Source organism: Hemitrygon akajei, chromosome 3 (assembly GCF_048418815.1).
Source record: "Hemitrygon akajei chromosome 3, sHemAka1.3, whole genome shotgun sequence".
Lineage (NCBI taxonomy): Eukaryota > Metazoa > Chordata > Chondrichthyes > Myliobatiformes > Dasyatidae > Hemitrygon > Hemitrygon akajei.
Genome location: NC_133126.1, coordinates 44,682,617 through 44,698,991, shown reverse-complemented (window position 1 = coordinate 44,698,991; position 16,375 = coordinate 44,682,617). Strand labels below are relative to the sequence as shown.

The window sequence follows — 16,375 nt, the reverse complement described above, 5'->3', positions numbered from 1 at the left end:
CAACAGGCAGAACTCAGGCACAAAAACAATGTTGAGGTAAAGTTAAAAGCTGTACAAGAGGAAGGATACAACCAAGGTACAGTCAGAAAGACAACAGAAAGAGGTGACAGTAGAACTGAGCTCAAACAAAACAAACAAGCAAAACAAAGAGCATGTAAAATGTCCAACTGCAGGAGATACCGCAGGTCTTCATTCCATGTCAAAATGCTCCGTCCAGCAAAAGAAGTGAAATGCAGAAGAGTGGGCTATAATAAAAAAGTGTCACTCAAAACCAGTTCTTCGGGAAGTCAATGAAGATCACGATTCAGACAAAGAGAGAGCTTTCCTTAGGGCTCTAGATTCAAATAGGCTAGTGTAATATGGTTCTGTTCCAAATTGAGGCAGCGACATTCAAAATGGACACTGGGACAGATGTCACAGCCATCCCAAATATCCGTTCACAAAACTGGTGAAGGAAACAGACACTACACTAAACCCAACAAGGAAAGTGCTCATGGGGGCCAGGGAAACATAAGCTGTGTGAAAAGAATGCTTACCATCTCCATTCATAAAAATGAGGAACAGTTAAAAGAGGATGTTTATGTTGTTCAGAATCTCTTTTCAGCACTACTGGGATGCCATGCCATCCAGAAGCTGAACCTCATTGCAAGGTTAGATTTGCTAAATAATGTTCAGTGACAGGAGAAGTATCTGGACTTCCAGATATTGTATCTGGACAAGGTTTCAAAGGTACATTTAAAGTCAGAGAAATGTATACAATAACAATCCTGAAATACTTTTTCTTCACAACCATCCTGGGTGTACTAAAAGAAGTGTACCACAGACTGACACCCTACTCTCTGACCACAGTGAGGTCAGAGTAGTCTATCCTGACCTCCAGTCCCTTTGATGAGCAAAGTCAAGCTGTACTTTAGAGAATAAAGGCGCTTGATATCATCACTAAAGTGGATGGACCTACTGATTGGTGTGTGGACATTGTTACTGTTCCCAAGCTAGATGGCTTAGTGAGGGTTTGTGTTGATCTAACAAAACTGAACACTGCAGTGAGACAGGAGAAGTTTATTCGGCCCTCTGTGAGCACACGTTGTTTATGGTATGCTGGTGAAGCAAAGTTCTTCACCAAACTACATGCAAACTCAGGGTTTTGGCAGATCCATTTAGCTCCTGAGTCATAGAAGCTCACAACCTTTATCATACCATATGGACGTTGTACCTTCAAGAGACTCCCTTTTGACATCTCATCAGCCCCTGCACTCTTTCAGATGAGGATGAACTAAATTTTGGAGGGAATGGAAGTAGTAGTCTGCCCATGGATGATGTACTCATCTTCGCAGGCTCAAGTGAGGAAAATGACAAGAGTGGAAGCTGCCTTGGAGAAACTGAAACTGGCTGGAATTACCTTGAACAAAAAGAAATGTAAATTTGAAAAGTATAAGGAAAAGTCCTTAAGCCATCAAGTGTCCTCAGGGAGAGTGCAACCAGATTCGGACAAACTGGTAGGAGTTCAGAACATGGAACAACCTACGAATGTATCTGCAGTTCTTGGCATGGTAAACCTGTGGAGAAGTTCATTCTCGATTTGGAGAGAGAACAAAACCACTACATGACCTCCTCTCTTAGAGAAAAATTTGGACCTGGGACGCACCATAAGAGAAGGCATTCTCATGATTTAAAGCAGAGTTAATCTCTCTGCCAATATTGATGTTCTTTGATCCGAACAAAACAGACACATTCACCATTCTTGATGGTTTGCTGCTAAAGGGCTCTAGGCTCATCGTTCCTGCTTCCATGCATGTTAAAATTATCTGTCAAATCCACCAAGGACATCAAAGCATTGAAAAATGCCGCCTAAGAGCAAGGCTATCTGTGTTGTGAGCACACAGCTGGGAGATTATGAAAAGCAATGTGAAGCATTCAGAAAACTGCACAAAAATCATGTTGAACCTCTCTGCCCCACAGAATTCCCAGATATTCTGTGTCAAATTGTAGGCACAGACATTTTCTGAAAGGAGACAAACATCTTCCCGCTGTGGATTACTACCCATCGAATACTGAGGTGCCAAGCTGTCTTCTACATCCTCAGCAACAGTTATACAGCACCTGAAAGCTGTATTCATTCATCAGAGAATACCGGAGACACTTGTGTCAGACAACTGTTCCTGATTCAGCTGCTCAGAATTCAAAGCCTTTGCTAGTGACTATGAGTTCAAACACCAGACAAGCAATCCAAAGCATCCCCAAGCAAATTAAGAAGCAGAAAGAGCATGCAAACTGTTAAGAGTTTTCTATGGAAGGCAAAAGTCCCCTACAAAGCACTGCTAGCTTAACACTCAACAACTCTTGCAAATGACTACAGTCCATCAGAGCTGTCAATGGGCCAGAGACAGAGAACAAGCCTTCCTGTTCTTTCATTCCTTCTCCAACCTCACTTACTGGACAAAGTGAGAAATTTTGAGATGACAAAGCATGAGAAAATGAAGAACATGCTTGATCTCAGATACGGAGCAAAATCTTTATCACCGCTCAGGAGCAGCAAAGCTGTTTGTGTTTCAGACCAATTCACCAAAGGACCGGCAGTATGCACCATGATTCCTTGTGATCAGAACATCACAAGGGGGAAATCAGGCATAACAAACATGTGCTCATGTGCCTTCAAAGTCCACGAAAGGTAGAGAAAGAAAGAGTGGCTTGATCCTTATGACCACCTATTGAAATGACTGCACCTGTTCAAGAATCTTCATCTGCTCCAACACTTCCAGAAACCTACACCAGATTGGGTCATTTATCTGTCCCACCACAGAGATAAAATTTTATAGCCTAATAGCTTAGGGCAAGTGACTAAAGAGGCAGAATAATCCTCTCACTTTGCCAGAGTGTTCAGGTAGTCTATCCTGACCTCCATTAGGATTTAGTGATTATCAAAAAGAGTTCTCATGTTGAAAACATTGCATAAATAAGACCATTCTTTAACAAAAAGTATTGGTGAAAAAAGGAGGAAAACAAAGAGAAAGAGAGTTATAATGTTGGTAATTCTTTTATACATTTGTTACACATGTGTTATGCATACTACTGTGCTTTACACCCTGGGCTGGAGAAATAGTGTCTCATTTGTCAGTATAAATGTATATAGTTAAATGACAATAAACTTGGCTTGAAGGAGCACACATAACATGCAATGGTTAAAGTGAACTGCATCGCTCAATTTCAGTGACCGTAATTTCAATTTAGTTCTATAGACAAGAAGTACATATCTAGTTTGTCTTTTGTTTTCATGAAGGGGAGATGTAGTAGTAAATAGTGTTATTCCTTTGCCACTCAGTTAGCTGTTCCCACATGGGAGGTGTTCACATACTGTACAAGCAAAATCATCAATAAAGTTCAGTGAGGATGCTGCATACTGGCATTGTGATGTGTTCTGCACTATCCCTCAATAATGAACACAACACTCAATGACTTGGCTTCCACAGCCATCTGCGGCAATGAATTCCACAGATTCACTGCACACTGGCTAAAAAAAATCCTCCTCATCTCTGTTCTAAATGGAAATCCCTCTATTCTGAAGTTGTGCCCTCTGGTCCTAGACTTACCCTCTATAAGAAACAGCTTCTCAACATCCTCTCTACAATAGGTTTTAATGAGATATTCTCTCATTCTTCTAAACTCCACCCCAGAGCCATCAAACACTCTTCATACTTTAACCATTTCATTCCCAGAATAATTCTTGCAAATTCTTCCTCCCGACCTTATCCAATGCCAGCACATCTTTTCTTAGAAAAGTGGCCCAAAATAAAGCTCTTGAAATGAATGCTAACATTGCATTTGCCTTTCTTATCACCAACTCAACCTGCAAGTTAACATTTGGGGAACCTTACACAGGATTCCTAAGTCTCTTTGCACCTCTGATTTTTGAATTTTCTCCCTGTTTAGAAAATAGTTTGTGCCTTTATTCCTTCTACCAAATTGCACTTCCCCACACTATATTCCATCTTTCACTTTCTTGTTTATTATCTCAATCTAAGCCCTTCTGAAGACTCCCTACATGCTGTCACTATCTGCCCCTCCATCTATCATTGTATCATCTGTAAAGTTGGCCACAAAGCTATCAATTCTGTCATCCAAATCATTGACATATAATGTGAAAAGCAGTCCCAAAACCATCTTCTGCAAACACCATTAGTCACTGGCAGCCAACCAGAATAGGCTGCTTTTATTCCCATGTTTTGCTTCCTGTCAGTCAGTCAATCTTCTATCCATGCTAGATTCTTTTGTTAAATACCATGGGCTGTTATTTGTTAAGCAGCCTCATGGGCAGCACATTTTCAAAGGCCTAATGAAAATCCAAGGAAACATCCAAGCAGCACACACAAAATGCTGGAGGAACTCAGCCAGCCAGACAGCATCTATGGAAAATATCCACTGATTCTTCTTTGTTTATTCTGCCTGTTACTTCCTCAAAGAATGCTAACAGATTTGCTTAAAGAAACCATGCTGACTTTGGCCCACTTTATCATGTGCCCCCCCCCCCCCAAGTATCCCAAAACCTCATCCTCAAAAATGGACTCCAACATCTTCCCAATGTCTCGTCAAGGTAAATGGTCTATAATTCCCTTTCTTCAGGTCCTTCCATGAAGAGTGGAGTGACATCTGCAATTTTTCAGACCTCTGGAACCATTCCAGAAACTGGTGATTCTTGAAGATCAATACCAATTCCTTCACAACCTCAAAGAACTCTGGTTACCTTCATTATTAATCTTTTCTCTGATTACTACTTTCTGAAAACTTCCCAGTTCCTCTAACCTCCCACTAGCTCTTTGACTTCCCTTGTCAGTCACAGTTGGCATCCTGATTTTTGAATACTTCATCAATGGGATGTTATCTTTATTCTAACAATATTAAAATTGTTCAGTTTGGTTCGCTGATTGAAATGTCTGAAAGCATGGTCAGTTAGCATGTTGTATTGATCAAGTGACTGTCACCACAAACACAAGGCTGTGGTAGAGCCAGGTTCCTTAAAATAGACACCAGATCAAATCTGATATGGACAAGAGCCTGTGGAATGGAAGAGTTAAGTGAATTTTAATTATTTAAGTGGTCTTGTTTTTCATGTTTAGTTTTAATTTTGTTTTACATTTAAAATACAGGACAGAAAATATATCTTTTGTCAAGCAGTATAGCAGGACTGAGCACTTAGGAAAACTACATCTGAAATAAGTATGGACAGTGATTCCAGATAGTGGATTAGTACAGGAAAAAAATCCCAGTGATTAATTAGGGAGGTTTTGTCCATAAAAATGACCTTGCATACTTGCATAGACTGGTCCGGTCTTCTCCTATCATTTCGCATTTCCCCCTCCCCCCACTACTTTCAAATCTCTTACTATCTTTCCTTTCAGTTAGTCCTGATGAAGGGTCTCGGCCCGAAACGTCGACAGTGCTTCTCCTTATAGATGCTGCCTGACCTGCTGTGTTCCACCAGCATTTTGTGTGTGTTGTTTGAATTTCCAGCATCTGCAGATTTCCTCGTGTTTGCATACTTGTGCTGGCTGGAGGGACTACATCTACTATAGGAAACAATCTCTTTCCAGATGTTATTTGATGCCTGGTTCTTGAGTCAGCCAGTTCAGATTCAGATGAGCAGAAATTCCTTCACTCAGGGAACTGTGGCTACACATTATATAAGTATATTCAAAACTACAACTGCCTTTCGTTTTATGGTTTGTTTCAGTCAGAGCATGTCTGGACTCAAACATAATCTTACCGAATACCAACTAACAGTATTATCATTGCAAATCTTTTATATTTCATGTGAGCATGAAAATGTAATACTTTGCAGGAGCATAAAGTAACATTGTATCCAAAAAAAGCAAATAATGCAGAATAGTTGTAGAATGCTTTCTGCACAAAGCATTGAACAATTTTAAGACAGTAGTAATACAAAGTAGTCCAGAATAACCATAGTAAATAAAAGATGGTTGGTGTTTCATCATATCTTAATATTTCAGTATGGTATTGGATTCCTATGGAATGTATTAATCAAAGGTAAAGTGGCATACAAGCTTGAATCCAGTACATTAGAAGAGAGGAGCCATCAGCATGTAGTCTCAAAGCTGATTCTTCATCTAATCCTACTTAGTTTCCTCAATGGAGCACATGGGAAGAAAAACCATGAATTGCTGCTTCCCCTGGGAAGGCTAATTGGCCCCTGTGTATCTTTCATTAATCTATGAGTAAATGCAGTGAGAAAGGATGGGCAATGGAGATGGAAAAATAAACAGAAGGTCAACATAAACAGCCCTTCCTGAATGCTCCTTTCAGCAAGGAGAGTTTCTTTGATTTTATCCCAGTAGGTTTCTTGACACAGTATGTAGATAAGCCTACAAGAGGAAATTGCACTTGATTTGGTGTTGGGAAATGAACCTGGTCTGGTGTCTGATCTCTCAGTGGGAAAGCATTTTGGAGATAGTGATCATAATTCTATCTCCTTTAAAATAGCATTGGAGAGAGAAAGGAACAGACAAGTTAGAAAAGCGTTTAATTAATAATTGGGACGATGCTGAGGATGTTCTACGAGGCTGTGGTGGCCAGTGCTATCATGTTTGCTGTTGTATGCTGGGGCAGCAGGCACCAACAGAATCAACAAACTCATTCATAAGGCCAGTTATGTTGTGGGGTTGGAACTGGACTCTCTGACGGTGGTGTCTGAAAAGAGGATGCTGTCCAAGTTGCGTGCCATCTTGGACAATGACTCCCATCCACTCCATAATGTACTGGTTAGGCACAGGAGTACATTTAGCCAGAGACTCATTCCACCGAGATGTAACACTGAGCGTCATGGGAAGTCATTCCTACCTGTGGCCATCAAACTTTACAACTCCTCCCTCGGAGTGTCAGGCACCCTGAGCCAATAAGCTGGTCCTGGACTTATTTCCACTTAGCATGACTAACTTATTATTATTTAATTATTTATGGTTTTATATTGCTATATTTCTTTACCATTCTTGGTTGGTGCAGCTGTAACGAAACACAATTTCCCTCGGGATCAATAAAGTATGTCTGTCTGTACAGGGAATTATGAGGCTATCAGGCAGGAAATTGAAGGCTTAAATTGGAAACATATGTTTTCAGGGAAAAGTATGGAAGAAATGTGGCAAATATTCAGGGGATATTTGTGTAGAGCTCTGTATAGGTTATGTTCCAATGAGACAGGGTCAGTTATGGTAGGGTACAGGAACTGTGATGTAAAGGTGTAATAAATCTAGTCAAGAAGAAAAGCTTACAAGAGGTTGGGTAATGTTAGAGATCTAGATTATAAGGCTACTAGGAAGGACCTAAGAAGGAAATTAGGAGAGCCAGAAGGGGCCATGAGAAGGCCTTGGCAGGCAGGATTAAGGAAAACCCAAGGCATTCTGTAAGTATGTGAAGAGCAAGAGGTTAAGATGTGAAAGAATAGGACCTATCAAATATGACAGCAGGAAAGTGTGTATGGAACCAGAGGAACTAGCAGAGGTACTTAATGAATACTTTACTAAGAATTCACTATGGAAAAGGATCTTAGTGATTGTAGTGATGACTTGCAGCAGACTGAAAAGCTTGAGCATGTAGATATTAAGAAAGAGGATGTGCTGGAATTTTTGTAAAGCATCAAGTTGGATAATTCGCCGTGACCAGACAAAATGTACCCCTGGCTACTGTGGGAGGTGAGGGAGATCGCTGAGCCTCTGGCAATGATCTTTGCATCATCAATGGGGACAGGAGAGGATCTAGAAGATTGGAGGGTTGCAGGTGGTGTTCCTTTATTCAAGGAGATAACCCAGGAAATTATAGACCAGTGAGTCTTACCTCAGTGGTCAGGTTGATGGAGAAGATCCTGAGAGGCAGGATTTATGAACATTTGGAGAGGTATATGATTAGTAGTCAGCATGGCTTTGTAAAGGGCAGGTCGTGCCTTATTGAATTTTGAGGATGTGACTACATTAAAGGAAGAGCAGTAGATGTAGTGTATATGGATTTCAGCAAGGCATTTGTTAAGTTACCCTATGCAAGGCTTATTGAGATAGTAAAGAGGCATGGGATCCAAAGGGACATTTTATGGATCCAGAACTGGCAGAGTGGTTGTAGACAGGTCATATTCTGCATGGGGGTCAGTCACCAGTGGAGTGCCTCAGGGAGCTGGTCCAGGACCCTTACTCTGTGATTTTTATAAATGACCTGGATTAGGAAGTGGAAGGATGGGTAAGTTTGCTGATGACCCAAAGGTTGGAGGTGTTGTGGATAGCATGGAGGGCTGGCAGAGGTTACAGAGAAAGTGATGATACAAAACTGGGCTGAGAAGTGGCGATGGAGTTCAACCTGGTTGAGTGTGAGGTGGTTCATTTTGGTCAGTCAAATGAAGGCAGAATACAGTATTAATGGTAATACACTGGCACTGTGGAAGATCAGAGGTATCCTGGGGTTGACTGTGGTTAAGGCATATGGTACATTGGCCTTCAGCAGCCATGGGATCAAGTTACAGCTATATAGGACTCTAGTCAGACCACATTTTTGGTAGGATGTGGAAACTACAAAGGGTGCAAGAGGCTATTTACAGAGATTTTGTCTGGACTGGGGAGCATGCCTTATGACAATAGGTTGAGTGAACTCAGCCTTTTCTCCTTGGAGTGACAGAGGTGTATAGAAACATAGAAAATAGTAGGCCATTCGAGCCTGCACTGCCATTCAGTATGATCATGGCTGATCATCCAACTCAGAACCCTGTACCTGCTTTCTCTCCATACCCCCGATCCCTTTAGCCACAAGGGCCATATCTAACTTCCTTAAATATAGCCAATGAACCGGCCTCAGCTGTTTCCTGTGGCAGAGAATTCCAGATTCACCTCTGTGAAGTACAAGATGGAGGCATTGTGTGGATAGGCAGAGGCTTTTTCCCAGGGCTGAAATGGCTAGCACAAGGGGGCAGCTTTAAGGTGCTTAGAAAAAGGTCACGCTTACTGAGATGTCAGCGTCATTATTTTTTCACAAGAGTGGTGAGTGTGCAGAATGGGCTGCCCTCAATGGTGGTGGAGGCAGATACAATAGTGTCTTCTAAGAGACTTCTGGATAGATAAATGGAACTCAGAAAATAGAGGGCTACAAGTTACCCTAGATAAAATCGAATTTTAACTCCCTACAAGTCCCTGCAGTATTACACAAGGTTGAACTATTAGGACATATTGGATTTCTAAACCTTGCTGTGGTTTTACACAAAACTCACTGTCAAGATCTACACTTGGGACTTTTTATATTATTCAAGCACATGTTCTGTATCATTCCACAGGGCTCCATAATGTTAACAAAATGGTGATGTTATACCACACAAATCAGATCTTTGTAATTAAGTGGATTTTTTTGTTGCCATGGTCCAACAGTTTAAATAGTCAGAGGTCACAAGATACAATTCAGTTACTCTACAACTGGGCACTTGCACCAGAATGAAGGTGTAATATTGCAACCCTGGTTAAACCCATCCATGTACTGGGTTAATTGTGACATTAATAGCCCATTCATAAAATGTTGGTAACATTCATTATTTCAATACAGCTAGAGAACAGGGAAGAGTGAAGAACTTTTGTTTTTAACTAGCACCAAATTAATAAAAAAACACAATGTAGAGAATACAGAACAATCCCCTTTAATTTTTATTTTACATCCCTGTATAAATGTGCAGTAAATGCAGAAACATCACCCAATATCAATTGTTATTGGTGAAAAGAGATTAGGACTGTTCTACCATTTGAACTTTACATGCTGTCCTTAGCTCCTAATTGCTAGGTGGCAAAGCATCACTAGATCAATACCATTGTAGAAATATTCTTTTACAGCAGAAACCAATGTTAGCAGTTGCAGTGTAAGTAAAGGAAATCTTTTCATTGCCGTGACTTCCAATGCAAAAGTGAATTCCCCCACCAAAGTAATATATCAAATAGCATCGATATCTATATCCTCCTCTTCTTTTGTCTTAATGGTTTTCAGAGTTTCCACTTTCACTTGCCTTGCAGAGCTGTCATAAACCACCTGCAAATTGAAACATCAGTATATCACTACCAGTTTTAAAAAGCATTGATGCGTGCAAATACTTCATGATGCACAGTAACAATCAGTTTAAGAGAGCTGTAGCTATCGACAAATGTACTTAAAATTGGTATTGCCAACTATAATCTCAGTTACAAGAAATAAAAGCTGGTCAGGCATTCCCAATTACCTCTACATCTTTATCTTCATCATTGTCATCATCATCATCAGATTCCTCTTCTGCTTCTTTTAGCCACTTAATGAAAGGATCAGCTTTTGAATGTATCTCTTTGGCAAGTTCCTTTGGGACATACTTCTTAGATACCTATGCAGAAACAGGTTGAACTGTATTACCCAGTTCTATTCAAGTTAACCTAATCAAGTTCAAAATATCACTACAAATACAGTTGTCCCATAGAATAGCTCACAGCTAAAATTGTTAAATTTCTGTCAAGTTAGAAACCACTGCAATAAAAAGGAACATGTTGCTGTACTACACCTACCTTTAAAAACGTTAATGGAGAACCTTGTGTAACAGAAATCACTCCATATCCCAACTTTACTGCAATTAAACCTTATGAAGGAGCCCTTAATACCAAATGGTTTTCAAACCAAAATTGTGCCCGCATGATTGTGCACTGAGTTGAGGGAAATATTGGTATGATGAGAATTGACTTTAGTGTCAGAATAAGTTGGTCATTTTCAGACTATGGACTCAGTAACATCTTTGCTGGGACAGCAGTTGTCTGGAATCTATTCAATATGTTTATAAAGGGACTAAATGCACAAAATCTAAAGACACTGAAGATACAAATAAGTGTCAAACAGCAAGGAAAGCCTAGAAACCATATTTCAAGTACTGCAAGTTTCATTTCCAAAGTAATTTAGGGTTTCTTCAAAATGGAGGTGCTGTAAAAGATCCCTAAAATGAGAGGGCTGTCATGTGAAGTTGATCCTATATGGTCACTGGTTTTGCTGAAACAAAATTGCTAGGGAGCCCATCTACTGAATACTCACTTTCTCAGCCCAGGCAAGGATGACCTCCTCTTCAAGAAGATCAGCATCATATAGTTCCTTCAGAACATGTGGAACTTTTGGAAGCAGTTGGTCCCGATGTATCTTTACCAAACATTCAAAGCCTCCAAGTAGGTACTTCTGGGCCTTTTTATTGCCGTGGCAAAACTAAATCAAGAAAAAGAATGTCATTCATGAAAGTAAATCAATACCACTAATTTTAAAGAGGATTAAAAAAAACTTACACGCAAGAAATGTCGTTTGTATTTCTTGATCTGCTCCCTTATGTTCTCATCAAAAAGCAGTTCACTCAATATAAGGGGACCCATAGCAATGACATCCAACCGTTCAGCTTCTGATAGAAGCTCTTTATCAGCTGAGTCAATAATTCCCTCTTCCTTTTTCATCTGTGGAAGTGTAAAAAAATATGGTTTAGTCCTCAAAACATATCAAGAATGACCACTTCATCTGATCTAATATTTAGACTTCCTGGATATGGAACACTATTGCAAGAAACCTCAAACAGAAAATCAATCAATGATTGGCTAAAATCATTACAAAAAAGATGAGAACGTATGTATTTTACATGTTAAATTCCATTCCTAACTACAAGTTGGCCACTCAACTGTTCTACCATGAAATAATGGCTGATGTTCCAGTCTATTCCTTGCACCCCACACCCTCCAGCAAATTTAAAACTTCAAATCATTTAGGAAGCATGCACTCTATTACCTTGACAAAGTTGTAGAATAAGTTCACCCTCTCTTCCAAGGTTTTCCCCAGGTCATCACTAAGTGTCAAATTTTTGGCATGGTCACTGATTTCACCCATCCGACGTCGCTGGGCCTCTTCTGTAGTTTCTTCACACCAGTCTTCATCATCATCCTCACCATCCTAAGAAATTTAATAACCACAGTGTGAACTTTCAATATTCTAAGGGTGAATGATGTAACAACTTCAAATCTTACAAAAACTTAGATGAACAAAAATATTACCACTGCTTCTGGAGCATCAAATTCATTATGGGTGGACTCAGAATTGGACACTGATCCATTCTCTTTATCCTTGCCCTTCTTGTTTTTCTTTTCCTTTTCTTTCTTGGCTGAACCACTGTCCCCATTTTCTGCAAGATAAAAATTTTTTACACTAAGGACTTCAATTTAAAAACTGAAGATGAAATTCTGCATTACCCAAATTCAAACTCACCAGGTGGATTTTTTAGAATGAATGTGCAGAGCTTGTGACGCGTGTCAAGCATGCCTCTGTATCCACAGGCTTTACAGGAAATACCAATAGTTTGTTTCTTTGGATTGACATGCTAAAAATGAAAACCACATAATTGTTTAAAAATTAAAGATGCCCAACTGCCAAATATCAGATCAAATACAGTCCAAAGATACAAGCAAAAACAAGTTTTTCACTTCAAAGCTCAAGCAAAGGACACGAGATTGTAAACTTCAAAAGCATAGTCTTTAAATTAAAAAAATTAACACTCCTCACTAGGTTAAAAAAAAACTTTTTATTCTGAAATCACTTACCAGGTCAGTTTCAGGATTTTCACACTCATTACAAAGGACAAATTTTCGAATGAATCCATCCAGCATGTCTTGCAGCTTATTCGCCTCATGGGATCCATTCACAATATAACGATCATTCTTTGAATCAAACTGGGTCTGAGCTCCCAGCTCACAACCAAAAAACTTGGTGGGATCTGCAAGGCAAAATGTAGGTACAAAATTTTCAGCCTTTAAATATTATTCTAGCTGATAAGATGTTTGAAATAATAGCCTAGTTCATAAACTGAAAATGCTAGCAAAAGACTCAGGCAACATTACAGAAATATATTTCATCCAAAAGTGCGAACTCTTTCAACTTTAATCTTAGAGCTGAAACCTTTTCTGCCATAGAAAGCAAAGTAGAATTTTTCCAACCAATAACAAAGGATGTAAAAACATTTAAATTGGCTGGAGCTTCCGATCATTTGCTAGTTATCTTACCAAGATGTCAGATGTGTTATGTCAATCACAAATTCTCTAAACAGAATTGAAAACATTCCATACGGAATCAGCCATAAAAATTAATGTCTTGTATGCATTTTTCTCCACTTTACAGCATTTTTAATGGGCTCGATCTAACATTTAAGCAACAGATAACTGAAAGCACTGGCATATTAAATTTTTGGATTTCGGTCAATTGGTAATCAAAGCAGTTGTTTATTTGGAACAAATAAAGAACAAAAACTAAGTTAAAAAACCAGGACTCCCTTTGTATTTTTGGAAGACTTACTTAACTGGGACAGGAGGCTGATGCTGAACAGTCTCAACAGGACCAGATACGGTGACTTGTGTGGCAGATAGACACTACAGCATGCTTAGAGCAGAGTTTAGTCAGTTGCATGTTTGCGTTCAAAAGGTAGGAAGACAACTTATAAGTTTTGCTCACTATAGTTTTAAGCATAGTGGTTTCCAGGACTGAAAATAAAACTATTTCACTACCTTAAGTAAGAAACTAAGTATTTGAAGGTATCGAAAATGTTACAATGGAGGTATGGAGGATGCAGCTATTGAAGGCATGTATGAAGGCAGTCCAAAATCTCCGGAACATCTGTCTGTGCTAAATTTGTTTAGTCATTTCAAAGACTGACAGCGACAGTGAAACCTGTGTGGGGAGAGTTGATAAGGAGTACCATGACTACGTCTGTGCCTTATGTCCTTTGGTTTCCATGAAGTGTGGTAGAACTGCCTTCTTGGCCACTGGAATGCACTGTTGAGCTCATCTGCCCAGTTCTCTAGAGCTGACTTCACATGCTAGAATAGACATGTCCCGATTTCACTGGGGTATGAGGTCCATTGGCTACCCTCTCCTGATCGAGCCTGCCTGGCAAAGCAGTTTACTGTGGTGTGGCCACTGATGTATGCAAACAGCTACTTGGAGCCACTGGTGAAAGCTGAGCGTCCATTTGGGAACTAAAGGTGAGTAAGCTGCCCCAGAATTATCCTACTGGAGCAGACAACAGTGTACACTCAATGAATTCCACCATCAAAAACTATTAGGAACTAACAGTTTTACAGTTCTGCAGTAGCATTGATAGTGTTCCAATTCGTTCTGTCATTTTATTTAAATACACAATTACTCAGTTGAACAGTAATTAGCTAATTGGAGCAACTGCTTAATTGGACCAACACATACAGTCCTGAAGTGTTCCAATTAACCAGAACCCATTATCAGCATTTGGATAAACCTCCAGAGACCTGGAAACCGAGGGCAAAACCCTTTCCAGCTGTGCTTTCCACTGCAAGAGCTCTGACTATTTATGCCTATAACACTATAATCTCAGATGTTGTGTTTGTTGCATGGGACAATTTGTTGCATAACAGCCATTATCAAATCGTGCAGGAGAAAGTCAGCATTCCAGTTCACAAATGTAAACATTAACAAAAAAATCTGTAATGAGGAACGAAGTGAGGTTAATCGCAAGCAGAATCATACACTACAAAGATATCATAATGAATGTTACAGCTTCACTAGCACTTACACGTTGGAGGCCGATTAAGCGCCTTGGCAACGTCAACCATGTTGACTATTACTGTCTTTATTCCATTCCCTTTGCCCTCGACCTGGAGAAATAAAAAAAAAAGCATTTTAGTGTGGAATATCAATTTTGCTGTGAATGCCATCGAAGTAGTACTCTACTTTACCTTAGCAATCAGACGGGGCATTTTGTACCGATAGAACTGATCGGAAACACTGCGGTTGACGTTGACAGCCATTCTGGTTTACTATTAGATTTATGAGTAAAGTGAAAAGATCTTTGAATGAAATTTTTGGGTATCTTCTGTCTGAAGAAGAATGGATGACATAAACAATTGCAAGTGTACTCGGTCTCTGACATGAAAAAGTTTGCGCCACTTAGGCTGCAAGTTCCCCACTTGTTGGTTAGGTTTCCCCGACACAGGTACCAAGGGCTGCGCAACAGCTCTGTAAAACAAAAAAAAACTTGGCATGAATTGATAGACCATTCAGTATTTACTCCACATATTTAACCAAATTTTGTTATCACGAAAAACTGGGACCATGAATGAGTAACGTCATTGTAAAGGTCAGCAAGGAAAAAAAAACGTGGCCCACATTTATATTCTTAACCTTGAGCCTATGTGTGGGAGTATTACAGAATAATGAATGTCGCAATCCCTTAAAGTCACAAGTGAACAATTATACAAAAATAACGACCAAATTAAAAAAAAGAAAACATTCATTCACAAGGCAGCCTCAGCGCACCACCAAATGAATGCCAAAAAAGGTTATACAAGCACATCTAAGAACGAGGAAGGATTCGCTAAAGCGATATTTTGCGGCTCGAATATACAATCCACTCATAATTCACTGTCAGTTATGTTGGAGTAAAACAGCTAGATTAATTAATTAAATGCAACTAGTGTTTTTGGGCAGAAATAGCAAATATTACACGACGATGGGGGGTGGGGAGGGGGGGAACGCAGCCGAGTGCTGAGTCATTCCTGATGCCGCAGCCTCCGCAACACGTGAGTCATTGCCAAGCGTTAAGTTGGCAAAAAAAAAAATCCAGAAAGATTCCGAGCACATTGCCAGACTAAATAATCTCGTCGGGCGAGGGGCTGAGCCCCTTGCGGTGAAGGAGCCGCGGTTGGCGGGGCGCAAAGCGAGCCGCCTGGCGCATAGTGCGTCACACGAGAGGCTGGAGCGAGCCCAGCTGGGGCCGCAGGACGCCATCTTGACAAGCTCCCTTCGCCGCTCGCACCGCCACCCCGGCCACTTTCGACGCGACCTCCGCCTTACCGTTTTCACAAAACAAAGACATAAACACACGCCTAATCGCTCTTGGATATGAACTACTGGACGGCACGTCACGGTGCCGAGGCGCCGAACACCTTCTGGGCGAAAGAAATAAAAAGCCCTTCCGTGGAGCGAGACGCCCTCGTTTGCGGGAATCTGTCGGAAACAAAAAGCACTGGTCAGCGTGAACCGTAAATGCTGTAGATTGCCCGCTCTCCCCCTGTTGCCGGCTAGGTAAATTGTTAACGAGCTCTGTCTCCCCTCTCCACTTCCATCCCCGCGCTCACCTCCACGACGCTAACCAACAACCAAAAAAAAACGCCTTTCCGTCCTACCCCCAGCTAGCTGCGGCTCAGCCTAACTTGATAGGGCGCGGAACCCGCCTCACCCCTCCCGCGATTGGGCGGTGTGCCGTTACCACGTAGCTCATTGGGAAACTGTCGCCGGTTCGCTGAGCTCCGTGGTCCAGTTGACAGTCATTCAAAATGACATCATAGCATGT

General features: G+C 40.6%; 1 protein-coding gene across 2 annotated transcripts; it reads right to left on the bottom strand.

The window, feature by feature from the left end:
* Nucleotides 1–9,651: 9,651 nt before the first annotated feature.
* eif5 (eukaryotic translation initiation factor 5) lies at nucleotides 9,652–16,278 on the bottom strand. 2 transcript variants are annotated; one of them, XM_073039738.1, is made up of 12 exons: nucleotides 16,161–16,278; nucleotides 15,877–16,029; nucleotides 14,760–15,039; nucleotides 14,597–14,678; nucleotides 12,600–12,772; nucleotides 12,268–12,379; nucleotides 12,057–12,184; nucleotides 11,794–11,955; nucleotides 11,307–11,468; nucleotides 11,065–11,229; nucleotides 10,238–10,372; nucleotides 9,652–10,050 (listed from the first exon to the last, which is right to left on the bottom strand). In XM_073039738.1, the coding sequence occupies exons 3-12, from the start codon at nucleotides 14,829–14,831 to the stop codon at nucleotides 9,955–9,957; spliced, it is 1,287 nt and encodes a 428-aa protein (XP_072895839.1). In that variant the 5' UTR covers nucleotides 14,832–15,039; nucleotides 15,877–16,029; nucleotides 16,161–16,278; the 3' UTR covers nucleotides 9,652–9,954. The 2 variants fall into 2 exon arrangements, with proteins under 2 accessions (XP_072895839.1, XP_072895840.1); XM_073039739.1 differs by having other exon boundaries at nucleotides 16,209–16,233.
* Between the last annotated feature and the right edge of the window lie 97 nt (nucleotides 16,279–16,375).

Bases quoted from the DNA above. Each gene is read 5' to 3' on its own strand.
- eif5 (XM_073039738.1), bottom strand. From the start codon at position 14,831: ATGGCTGTCAACGTCAACCGCAGTGTTTCCGATCAGTTCTATCGGTAC. The intron at 12,773-14,596 runs GTAAGTGCTAGT...TTTGCCTTGCAG, and splicing joins GCTTAATCGGCCTCCAACGT to ATCCCACCAAGTTTTTTGGT. The intron at 12,185-12,267 runs GTGAGTTTGAAT...TTTATCTTGCAG, and splicing joins CATTCTAAAAAATCCACCTG to AAAATGGGGACAGTGGTTCA.